Source organism: Cryptomeria japonica, chromosome 10 (assembly GCF_030272615.1).
Source record: "Cryptomeria japonica chromosome 10, Sugi_1.0, whole genome shotgun sequence".
NCBI lineage: Eukaryota > Viridiplantae > Streptophyta > Pinopsida > Cupressales > Cupressaceae > Cryptomeria > Cryptomeria japonica.
In genome coordinates, this window is record NC_081414.1 from 824,515,891 (window position 1) to 824,527,567 (window position 11,677).

At 35.7% G+C, this 11,677-nt stretch overlaps 1 protein-coding gene across 1 annotated transcript; it reads left to right on the forward strand.

The window, feature by feature from the left end:
* Positions 1-1,089: 1,089 nt before the first annotated feature.
* On the forward strand, positions 1,090-9,713 carry LOC131076866 (enoyl-[acyl-carrier-protein] reductase [NADH], chloroplastic). Its single transcript, XM_058014202.2, has 12 exons — positions 1,090-1,497; positions 6,446-6,555; positions 6,780-6,835; positions 6,967-7,051; positions 7,169-7,216; positions 7,383-7,457; positions 7,575-7,686; positions 8,346-8,397; positions 8,506-8,557; positions 8,745-8,802; positions 8,933-9,031; positions 9,187-9,713. The coding sequence occupies exons 1-12, from the start codon at positions 1,194-1,196 to the stop codon at positions 9,354-9,356; spliced, it is 1,221 nt and encodes a 406-aa protein (XP_057870185.2). The 5' UTR covers positions 1,090-1,193; the 3' UTR covers positions 9,357-9,713.
* The last annotated feature ends 1,964 nt before the right edge of the window (positions 9,714-11,677 follow it).

The following is an 11,677-nucleotide window of genomic DNA, read 5'->3' on the forward strand; positions in this document are numbered from 1 at the left end:
ATTTTTAACTACTCAACTTTCATATTCTTGCATGAAATTGGTTTAAGACATCCTATATCTTGATCCCTTCCATAATTGATTCCTATGGATTTATCTATGTTTCTTAGACGTGTTCTTCATTATCGATCAAATATGTGAGCGTGTACTTGAAACTTAATTCTATAGTCATGAATATGAAACTTAATTTTTTAAAATTTAAAATTTACATTATTGTCTTGTCAATCATTTACAAGTCATTAGTAGCTAACTTAGCACATGTTATGTTAGTTTGTGTTCTCTTTTCTTACATTTAAATGCATTTATTAATTCATTTGAAATCATTTAAGAGTTATCAAGGAGCATGCTAGAGTTTTATTGGTGGAGAATTTATGAGATAATATTAGAAGCATTTATTAGTAAGGTATCAAAGCACATCATCCTACATTTGTTACATTATTTCTTGTTGTCTTTAGACTTTCATTTGATATATGCACAAAGTGAATTCATTGAAAAGTCCTTGGAAAATTTCACAAGAAAATGCAATGAACACGTAAAAAAGTTGGTCTCAAAAAAGATCTATGCTTATCTTCTTCTTAATTGTACCAAAATAGAAGATCTATAATAGGATATGGCATCTACAATAAGATCATGGAAGAGAATTTTTTTAGATGTTACTTCCCTCTCTTTCTTATGTCCTCTCTTCTTTTTATTTATATCTCACTCTATTTTTTCCTCTATCTACTTAACTACCCCGCCTTTCTCTATTGCAAACATAACAAGAGCCTATTGGTAATGGATTTTGATTATCTTCCTCATTCAGAGGTTTTCTTCCAATTGTATTTCGATTTGTGTAAGAGTATGCATCGTTAATTTCAAACTATCGTTTCTTTAGTGAGACCTTTTTGCATAAACATCATTTACTAAATGTCCTACCAATTGACCTCATGTATTGCACAAATGTATATAAAAATTATACCATTTTTTCTTTATTTGACCTTCCAAACCTTTTCGGCGTACCCATTGCACACCAAGGTGCAATTGCTAGTTAATAATATAATTAATAAATACTGGCACATTTGCGCAGCTAGTCGCTTGTTTGTAGCCCTTGCGGAAAATCAAGTTATGTTATAAAGCCACAAGGCCTACTAATCTATCATCCTGTTCTTAAAGGAAATTGAACTGAGGTTATATGATCAGCAGGTATCTCAAAAACCATGACGGCGGCAGCAGCAGGACTTCAATCAGCAAGGGCTGCAATCTGCAGCCCTACCCTGACCTGTTCAGCCCATCTGCCCACTTGCTCCAGACCCTGTAACTTGGCACCCAAAGTAGTTCAATTTGCTTCCCTCCCTTCGTCTAAAAGTGCCCCATTGCAATCATCCTCTTTTTTCCCATCTACACTTCAGTTATCTAAGAGCATTAAAACAGAAGCAGTTAAGTTTAGCAAAAATGCCACTGTGGTTCATGCTTCTGCCAATGGACATGGAGCTTCCTCTGGATTGTCAATTGATTTAAGAGGTTTGGTTATCTTTTCCCACTTGTTTATGTTTTTCCCGTATCTTGAAGAGAAGAGTTTGCTAGGATTGGATGTGGGTTTCTGGAATATTTTGTTTTATGGATTAGAGTAATCTTAGATAGCTTTTCTACAATTATATTGTTGTAGTATAAGCCGCTAGGGTATCGGGACTTTTACTGGGGATTTCATTAGCTTTTAGGGTGTAGCAATTTTGGTATAAATGTTAACTTCATTGTATTTACAGGGATCGTGGATAAATTGGCTAAATTAGTATTGTTGTCCAGGCCTCCTTTTAACTGAGACTTGCGTTTGCAATTTTATCATACTATTTGGGTGTATGGATATGTTGTGTACTGTCAACTTTATTGGATTTACATTCATCTTAACTAACATGGTTACATTTATATTTTAGCTGAGGCCTGGTTTTAATTGGGTTATGCGTTTGGGATTTTATCAGCCTTTAAAGAATCATGTGTCTATTTTCTTTTAAATTGACTGTCTCACAAAATGTCTGTTTTAGCTGTGTAATGAGAACTAAAGAGAACAGGTTGCCAGTATTGATGTTGGTATGTGAAAATTCAAAATTGTTGTTTTAATAGATGTTGGATTTGTTATGTTTAGGGCGATCTTAGATGGTTTGTTAACGTTTATATTTATTTTAGGCCCGGTTTTTATTGGCATTTGCGTTTGAGGATTTGATCAAACTTTTCAATTCATGGATTTTAAAGTCTTTTAAATGAATTATGTCTGTTTTAGCTGTGGAGCCTTTTTCAACCAGTTCAATAAAACTGATGGATCATCTAGTTTATGTGAGTATACAGTTGTATATTAAAGTTCTACATTTTGGAAGATTGTAGAACCAATGCCGAGCCTCACACTACTGAGGCTGAGGGCTAGTTAGAGGGTCAGGTTTCGAGTGCAAAATTATGTTTATTAGGATGCTCTAGTGAAAATTTGGTCTGCAAAGAAATTTTCTGTAGTGGATATGCTCCAGTTGCCAAAGGATAACGGTGACTTGGGGATTACAACTAATTGCCATAGGAATCATCCCAACCTTGACAATTTCAATTTTCAACAATCTTATCTCGATGTACTTGGTGAGAGGGTTTTCCCTAAGACAATTTAATCTATTTAATTGTTAGTCAGAACTACTTTTGTCCTTGCAGCTCTTTGGCATTGGAAACTCAGGTTTTGATAAAGCAATTATTATTGGCTTTTTCATTTCTTTCCAATTTGTGAGACTGGTATGCAAATGTATGTCTCAACATTTTAAGTATCCAAAGTCCATTGTGAGTTGCAGATGTATATTGATGAATTAGACTCATCTAATGAACTTTAAGGATCAGGGGATTCTCCAAATCATGTAAATATGCATTTCAATGTATACACTAGGTCTATTTTTATCAGCACACCATGACGTTTGAAGCAACTGTTGGCTTATGAACAGAGTTGAATGACATGATGATATTGTATGTTGTCATTGATGTCAATATGCTGAAGTGTGAACCGATATATGATATGTGAACTGGTATATGTGAAAGTGTGAAGCGGTATGTTGGAATGAGAACCAGTATATGGTATGTTGGAATGAGAATCGGTATATGTGAAATGGTGAACCGGTATCGGGGTTTCATTTGTTATGGCTACCGGTTGGTATTCTCAGCTTCAGGGTTTCCGGTTGATGCATTTCAAGTTTGTGTGACTCAACCGACGACATTGTGAGATGAGTTAGCATTGTAATGAAGATCAGATCGTGTTGCCATGTCAGCATTGTGCACATGAAAAATCTTGCATGAAGAAGATTGATCCTATCTACCTCAGGAATGTGCGAAGTCCCTGTAAACGGTGGAGAGCGCGTGATGGGTTATCAGCTTCCTGAAGCGGCAAAGAATGAACGTTGGAGAATGTTTTGAGATCTGTTCAAGACTATTGTATTTGAAGCAATGTGATTGATAGTCAAGATTGAACCGACTGAATTGCTAAACCTAAAAGTTTAGGGTTTAGGGTTTATGCCACCGACCTATCTGTTTTCTACAAGGTCGATGATGTTTTTCATTTCGAAGTTGTTGGCAAATGCTATGTGTGTATCCAAGCGAAGTGATACCCGATTCTTGCCAGGCCGGAGATGTGTGTATACCTGCAGAGTGTGATTGCAGAAGTAAAGGAGTTGTAAAGGATCTGCCTTGGCATTGTGTGCTGTTTTTCAGATCAGTAATTTACTTGTTGATTTCTAACCAATTCAGCAGTTGGAAAATCCCTTAACCGGGTAGCTTTAACAGGCTTTTGTGTAAATCCTTTAACAGGGTGACTCAATTCAATGAGGTCTTAAAATCTTCTTGCGAGATAACCTTTGACAGGGTTCTAACCTTTAACCGGGTACTTAAGCTATCCCTTAACCGGGTAATCCCTAGCAGGATCGGTTCCTAGCAGAACCTATTGTAAAAGTCTTTAACCGGACTAGGCTCCTAACAGAGCGGACTTCAGAAGAGTTCAAACTTCAAAGAACAGCTTGTGGGTATTCATCCCCACCGTGGTTTTTCCCAGTTGGGTTTCCATGTGAAAAATCTGTGTGTCATGTGTGATGTTTTGATGTGATGCTTCAATATTTTCTGCTAAGTGGTAATGCATGTTAGTCTAGTGATCATTAGATTTCTGATGATGTATTACTTGTTTATGCATATGGGTGAAGTGAAAAGAAGATGTTAGGAGAAGTGAAGATCTAAGTGTTAACCGGTTTATGCTTGTCATAGTCATTCTGTGTTTTACCGGTTGTATCCTGCCTTAGATCGGTGATACTGTTTTCCGGTTAGTGCTGTTTTTGCTGTTTGAGTTGTTGAGAGAAGTTTTTGCCTGTACTAATTCACCCCCCCTCTCAGTACCGGTTTGGTACTAACTGTGCATCATTATTCATCAGCAACCTTATTGTGCCTAAAGGTTGTAAACACCAGACTATTTAGGTATCCATGTTCCATCCTTGTTTCAGGGACATTTGCTGGCCACTTAGGCAATTGAGTAGCTTCAGTGACTGGATGGTCCTCTAATCCATGTAAAATATTCTGATTAGCTTTTGTGATCAGAAAATCCACTAATTTATGTAAAGCTGTTTGATTAGCTTCTGTGACCAGAAATTCATCTAAATGATATAAAATTGCTTTTCCATATATCCACGAGATGCACATCCATCAGACACATGAATGTTTAAACATGATCAATATGCCCCGGGTTGTATAGTCCAGACCAATTAGGTAATAATGTTCAATCCTGGCTTTCCAGAATGTCCTCCGGCCACCTATATTACTGCATAAGATTCAGTAGCCATTGAATTCTCCTAATAATATTACTTTTCCATATGCCAATTTGATACACTACGATTACCACCCCATGAACTATAACAGCTTTCGCTGCCTTTAGGACATGGTGTGACATCTTCAGATAAGCATGCATCAATGGGACCTGCTAACCTATTAGGTTCTGTTTATATTTGTCGGAAGGAAAATATATGAAGTATTTTTGCACATTCATTCATCTTTTACATTGGTTTTCAGATTTGTTTAGAATTCTCAATTTAAATCATCTTGGTCCATCTGAGGTTGAACTGTCAACCTCCATAATGTTACAGAAGTGGCCTCTATGTTCAAATAAGATGGTTCACACATTAGAGAGATTGCAGGAAGATCCATAGCTGAAGCTGAAACAAGTTAAAAATCATGCATTTGATTAATCAAGGAAACTGACACTTTTACATACTAATCTTGGGCAATTCCTTCTCGGCTAAGACAAGAGGACAAGGACCAAACCCTACGAGAAAAATGTCATCAATAGGAGGTTCTGATATTGTTTAGAATCTAGATTACATGCTAACTTATCATGACTCTTTGAATATCACAACTAAGTTACTAATTCTTTTCGTTTTGCCTCTGGAAATATCCTTTCTGAGGATTGTGTCTTTATCATTTTTGTTTCTATGCTACTCATTGTTTGGGTTCCCATTTGGCACTGCCTTGGATTAAAACTATCAACTAACTATTTTTTTTTTCTTTGGTATCCTTATGTCATGTCCTGGGCTTAGTTCACATCATGGATCGCCCTGGAGTCTCAGTGTTTATCTTTCTCTCAGTGCTTCCATGATTATTTTTCTTCCTGCGTAACCTTGTATTCAGAGACCTATTTAAGGATGCCATTAAGCAGACCCGTGTTTCAGTTTTTAATGATTCTAAGGTTTTCAAAGTTGTTTGTTTTTATATTTCAAATTTTGTAGTTAGATTTCAATATCATCTTCAGCTTATTTTGATTTCATCTGAACTGGTTGATTCAGTCTATTTTTCAAAAATGCAAAAAAGTTTTTCATGTCAGAACTTAGAAAGCCCTTCTACCCCTAAATTCCTTTTTGCCTTGGTAAAGACCTCTAACCAAGCACTGATCTCTTGACTGCTTGAAGGGTACCTTGTGCTTGGATTCCCCACAGAACCAGATTTGGATGATGGTAATAATGCTTTCAAGATATATTAGAGTTTTTGGATACAAATTTAATATTCATTATGGGTAAAAAAGCTAATATTGCCCAAGGACTGATAACTCTGCACGATTTTGGCATACTGTTTCTCCTGATTTGTAGATCATAGATTTTCTCGCATGGAATGTTTTAGTTCTTTAAATTTGGTGAAAAAAGTGATTGTTGTATATCCATAAGTTTTAATCCTGATTCACTCTCTAACCAGCCATCTTTTTTGTAATTTAATAACAAGAGAGTATTGTGTGGTTTTCTCATTACATTTTTGAGTGAAAATCTAATTTAGAAGTCGTTTCTTTAAGTGTCAATCGTTCCAATTTTTGGGGTTTGCAGTGCCAGTTGCAAGCAAAACTTATGACTGATGTCATTCAGTGTTTTCCATCTAAAAGCTTAATATTAAGCTGATAGTTGTATATTGAAGTTTCTTCTTTTCCTTTCAGGTAAAAGAGCATTTATTGCTGGAATAGCTGATGACAATGGTTATGGTTGGGCTATAGCAAAGTCCCTAGCTGCTGCTGGTGCAGAAATTCTTGTTGGGACTTGGGTTCCGGTTTGTCATGATAACCATGAAACTGCGTTTTTTCTTACGAGGAGAATTAAATAGAGCAAACTTTGTCATATCTTAAAACACATTTCAATCTTTTATTTTAATTTTTTGTTTTAATAATCAAATAATCAATCTCTTTGTTCCTTGCTTACATAGTCACATCTGTGCTGCCTTAATCTTAACTATGCATAATTTATATTATTTTCTAAAACTGTTTAGCAACTCAGGCCATGAACATATTTGAAACCAGCTGGAAGCGGGGCAAGTTTGACGAATCACGCATGTAAGAACCCAATAGCTCTCTAGTTGATAAAACCTGATATAACGGATGCATGTGAATTGAAATGCTTTTATCTACTGATAAATGAAGGATTTCCCTGTAAATAATTAGAGGTCTGCCTTTTCTTAATGCAGATTGCCGAATGGATCATTGATGGAGATCTCTAAGATTTATCCAATGGATGCAATTTATGATACACCTGAGGATGTTCCTGAAGATGTAAACTTCATGTGATGCTATAACAATAATGAGATTTCTTTGTTCACATCTTTTTGTGTTTGATTCGTTTTTTGGTTGTATAAATTTTTGTGATATTTTCATTTTTTAATCCTACAGGTAAAATCAAATAAAAGGTATGCTGGAGCTTCCAATTGGACTGTGCAGGTATTTAGTTGAGGTATTACTTTTATGCTTGCTTATCTATTAAGATGCAATCCTAGGGACAAACAAAATGACATGTCATGTTTCTGGTGTTTAACTTGATACTTTAACACCTTCTATTTAGAAGTCTGTGCAGTGTAATACTAATTTTTTACATTCCATTCAATAGGAACTTGCAGATAGTGTCAAACGAGATTTTGGAAGTATTGATATTCTTGTGCATTCACTTGCAAACGGTCCAGAGGTAATAAGGACAAGTCGATAAATTTTTTGTTGCGTTTTACTTTTCTTGTGGTGTGCTAGCTTATCTTGCTTTTATTTGATTGTGTTTTAATGGTAAAATAATAATTCATCTTGACAGGTTGCTAAACCTCTCCTTGAAACATCAAGGAATGGATATCTTGCAGCAGTCTCAGCGTCAAGTTATTCTTTTGTGTCATTACTAAAGCATTTTATTCCTATCATTAATTCTGGTGAGTAAGATTCTGTTTGTTTTCATTAGGAACTCTCTTTCGGCTTCTCCTTTTAGTGATATTTGGGTTAGGGTGGCTCAATGTTCAGCTTGATTGAAATATTTTGTCTATTTTTTAGTGGTTATCTTTAAGAAATTTGTTCCCTAATGTATTATTAAATGAAAAAGAAAGTTTTCTCAGTGAGAAGGCACGCTAAGTGTCAAGCATGCATGTTGTGAGCCATCCTTGAAACAATTTATGCTCAAAATGGAATGTCTTTCCATTGTATCTATATGTAGTTAGTTTGCAGCTTGATTGAAATTTTTTATCCATCTTGTTTATATGGGCAGTCTATGTGGCTTTGTTGTCTATTTATTATTGAATAAAATTATAAAATGAAGGTTTGTTGATGATTAGGTATCCTAACCGTCAAGCATGTGTGTTGTGAAGAATAGTGATTCTCTAAATGATTTCTATGCTCAAAATGGATTTTCTTGGCCTTTTATCTTTTGTTTATATGGGTTTTCTTTGTTAATTTGTTGCCTACGTATTATCAAATCAAAATGAGGGTTTTTGTCTATGATCATGTTCCTCACTGTCAAACATGTATGTTGGGAAGAATAGTGGCCCTCTAAATAATTTCAATGCTCAAAATGTATTTCCTTGGCCTTGTAATGTAGGTGGTTCAACAATATCACTCACCTATATTGCATCAGAAAGGATCATTCCAGGGTAAGCATATATTGAATTTGTTATGGCTCCATTCTGAAAATGGTCTAAAATGGCTCTGGAACCTAGAAGTAAACTGAAGATGCAAGTGAATTGTGTGGTTACTTGCAGATATGGTGGTGGAATGAGTTCTGCAAAGGCTGCTCTTGAAAGTGACACCAGGGTATTCCAATTTTTTTGCTCTACTTCTCATTCAATAGCAATATAGTTGGTATGATGTGAATTGATTTATCGATTATATAAGTGTTTGCAAGGGAGTCATTTAGCTTTTGTACACAGGATAAGTGGGTTAATGGTTTAATATAGTTGCTCAATTCGAAAAGGCTTTGACTGATAATCTAATTCTGTAGGTGCTTGCATTCGAAGCAGGAAGACGCTACAATATAAGAGTAAATACAATTTCAGCAGGTAAATTTAGGAGTAACAGGCTTGATGCCATTAAAAATATCTATTTGTCAACTTCAAGTGAGGCATCACTCCCATTATTATCTTCCATTATAAGCGTGGCTGCTTTATTCTTTATCTTTCTACTGTGCAGGCCCATTGAGAAGCAGAGCTGCAAGGGCCATTGGATTTATAGATACCATAATTCAATACTCAATGGAAAATGCTCCCTTGCAAAAGGAGTTGCTCGCTGGTAATTCCATTTCACTGTTAACCGATTTTTTTCCAATTTGGAATGTGTAAAACAAATGCTGCATTTTTTATAGTTAGGCTGGATTTTTTATCTGAAAAAAGGTAAATTTAACGATGATACTTATTTAATATATGGTTTCTGAATTGATTTTTCAGATGAGGTTGGAAACACAGCAGCATTTTTGGCTTCGCCACTAGCTTCAGCAATAACTGGAACAATTTCCTACGTGGACAATGGGTTGCATGCTATGGGTGTTGGGGTGGATAGTCCCGCCTTCTCTGAATTGGCAATACCAAAAGCAGAGAAAAGAAAGGTTTCAGCGTGATGATTATTATAGATCAGTCCGTGCAAGTCAAGAGACTTGTCTTACTAGGTTGACATTGAAAGGCAATCATTTTCTGTTTGGTAAAGAATGGAAGAATGGGTGGTCTGTTTTGGTTTTTTTTACGTATTTTAGTTAGCTGGCAGCATGAAACACGAGAATTCAGGAATAGGAAGCCTTTCCTCTCTAAATAAAAATGTCATTTAGAATTGTATAGAGGAATTTTGCTCACATGCTACACTTGCATCTGCATATGATTGTTATTCGAGTGTGAATATTGAAGAGTGTTGCATCAACCATCTTTGTTGTTACTTTTTAAGATTTACTTTAAGATTATTGGATTGTCCAATTTACATTGAATCTTCTATTTAGAAATTATGGTTTGAGTGCACTAGAGGAACAAGAATTTAATTGTTCTTTAGACCATTCTCCAATTCTTTTGGTAGCATAAATAGCGCACTTTCAATTTGCTCTATTGTACTATCATCAGAACTCATTACAGCCCTGAATGTCACCAGCTCACAAATATTTAGATCCAGTTTCAAACCCAGCGAGCTCCTTGTCCTATAAATTAATACCAGTCACATATAGATTGGAATTTCATAAATGAAGGTGCTTTTTATAAGAGGCTATCTCGTAGTCATATTTTATACTACATAACTGGTTGGATGTAAGCGCTTCGTATGATTACTTAGGGTACATGATGGGAGCTATGTAATCATTAGGGGCTTTTTGATTTACAGACAAATTTTTTATTACAAAGAGTAGTTCATAAGAATGGTTGAAATTGAGTAAAAAAGGTATTTGGTTTTTCATGTCTCGAGGCCGGAACTTGGGTTTCATCCTAAGAGTCGTCCTCTGTTACCATAAGCCCATGGCCAAACCCTCTTATGCCCCTTTTTAACTATAGACAAAATTTAACAGTAATTTTTTCATTTGTCAACAAGCATCACTGTAATAGCAATGTGACACATGCATATAGGCTTAATTGCCTTGTGCAATGCCACTTAGTGTTGGCGATGCATTAAGTACATGCCAATGCGCACTTAAGAAAGAAAGGGTGAAACAACAAGATGATGATTCAGGGGACATGCATTACATGTGGTACAGAAAGGGTGAAACAACAAGATGATGATTCAGGGGACATGCATTACATGTGGTACACACCCTACACACAAAATACTACGTTTCCATTCACCATTGGCTATCAAGGAATAGATCCCTACAAACAATTTGCAATTTCAAGAAATTGGGTATGAACCACCAAGTGTTGTGGCTACTAAGTTTGAATGCAAATCTCCTATAGTGGTGCAAGTAGCTCTTGATATCAATAGTCCTAAGAGTGGTTACAACAAAAAATCTATTGAATATATTGCCAACCCTTTTGAGAACTTGCATATCTTTACCATTTCATCCACTCCTTCTATTTCCACTCTTTTCCTAGACTTGGATCAACAAGAATCACAAAAGCCTTTATTGGGGATCAAAAATCAAGCTTTGACAAGAAAAATCTAAAAGTTAAAAATAAAGAGAAGTTTTTCAATCAAAATCTCTTGGATTCTACAAAAATCAAAGTCAAGGATAAAAGTCCTATGAAGAAAAATAACAAGAGTTGATCTCCCCTATTACCAAAATAACTAGGGCAAAAGTTTCAAAATTTCAAGTCAAAAGGTATATTTATTGATCCTAAGTCTCCATCATGCCATGCTACTTTCACTTCTTTTTACAATCACAAGCCTTCATCCCTCATCAACTTGTTCCACACATCAATGGACCTTTTGGTGATATATCACATCAATGGACCTTTAATGGAACTTCCTTGAGGGGCTTTGTTATCAGGGATGTCCAAACCTCTTTACGTGACACACATATGGGCCAACATAGTTCACACATTAGTAATTCTACTTTAGTTCCTTCTTCAAGGAAGACAATCAAGGGAGCAACACATCATTCAGTCAAGAAACGAGTCTCTTTGCGAGATCTTATCAATGATGAAGACTACAGGGCCTCCCGCTTACAAGATTTGGAATTATTAGACGAGTGTAGACAAATTGCTTTTAATCGTCTCAAGGCATATCAACAATGTATGAGTCACAATTATAATCATAAGGTAAAACCTTGCACATTTGAGGTGGGTGACTTGGTCTTCAGAGAAAACCCTAATAAACAACAAGACAGAAAGAAGAAGGGCAAGTTTGAACCAAATTGGCTTGGACCTTATGTCATCATAACTGTATATGGATTAGGTGCATATCAATTATCAACACCAGAAGGAGAACAATTGTATGATCCTATCAACAACATGCACCTTCATAGGTTTTACA

Excerpts from the sequence above, each read along its gene's own strand:
- LOC131076866 (XM_058014202.2), top strand. The coding sequence starts at position 1,194 with ATGACGGCGGCAGCAGCAGGACTTCAATCAGCAAGGGCTGCAATCTGC. Across the intron at positions 6,556-6,779 it reads TTGTTGGGACTTGGGTTCCG|GCCATGAACATATTTGAAAC; the intron begins GTTTGTCATGAT and ends TTAGCAACTCAG. Across the intron at positions 8,803-8,932 it reads AGTAAATACAATTTCAGCAG|GCCCATTGAGAAGCAGAGCT; the intron begins GTAAATTTAGGA and ends TCTACTGTGCAG.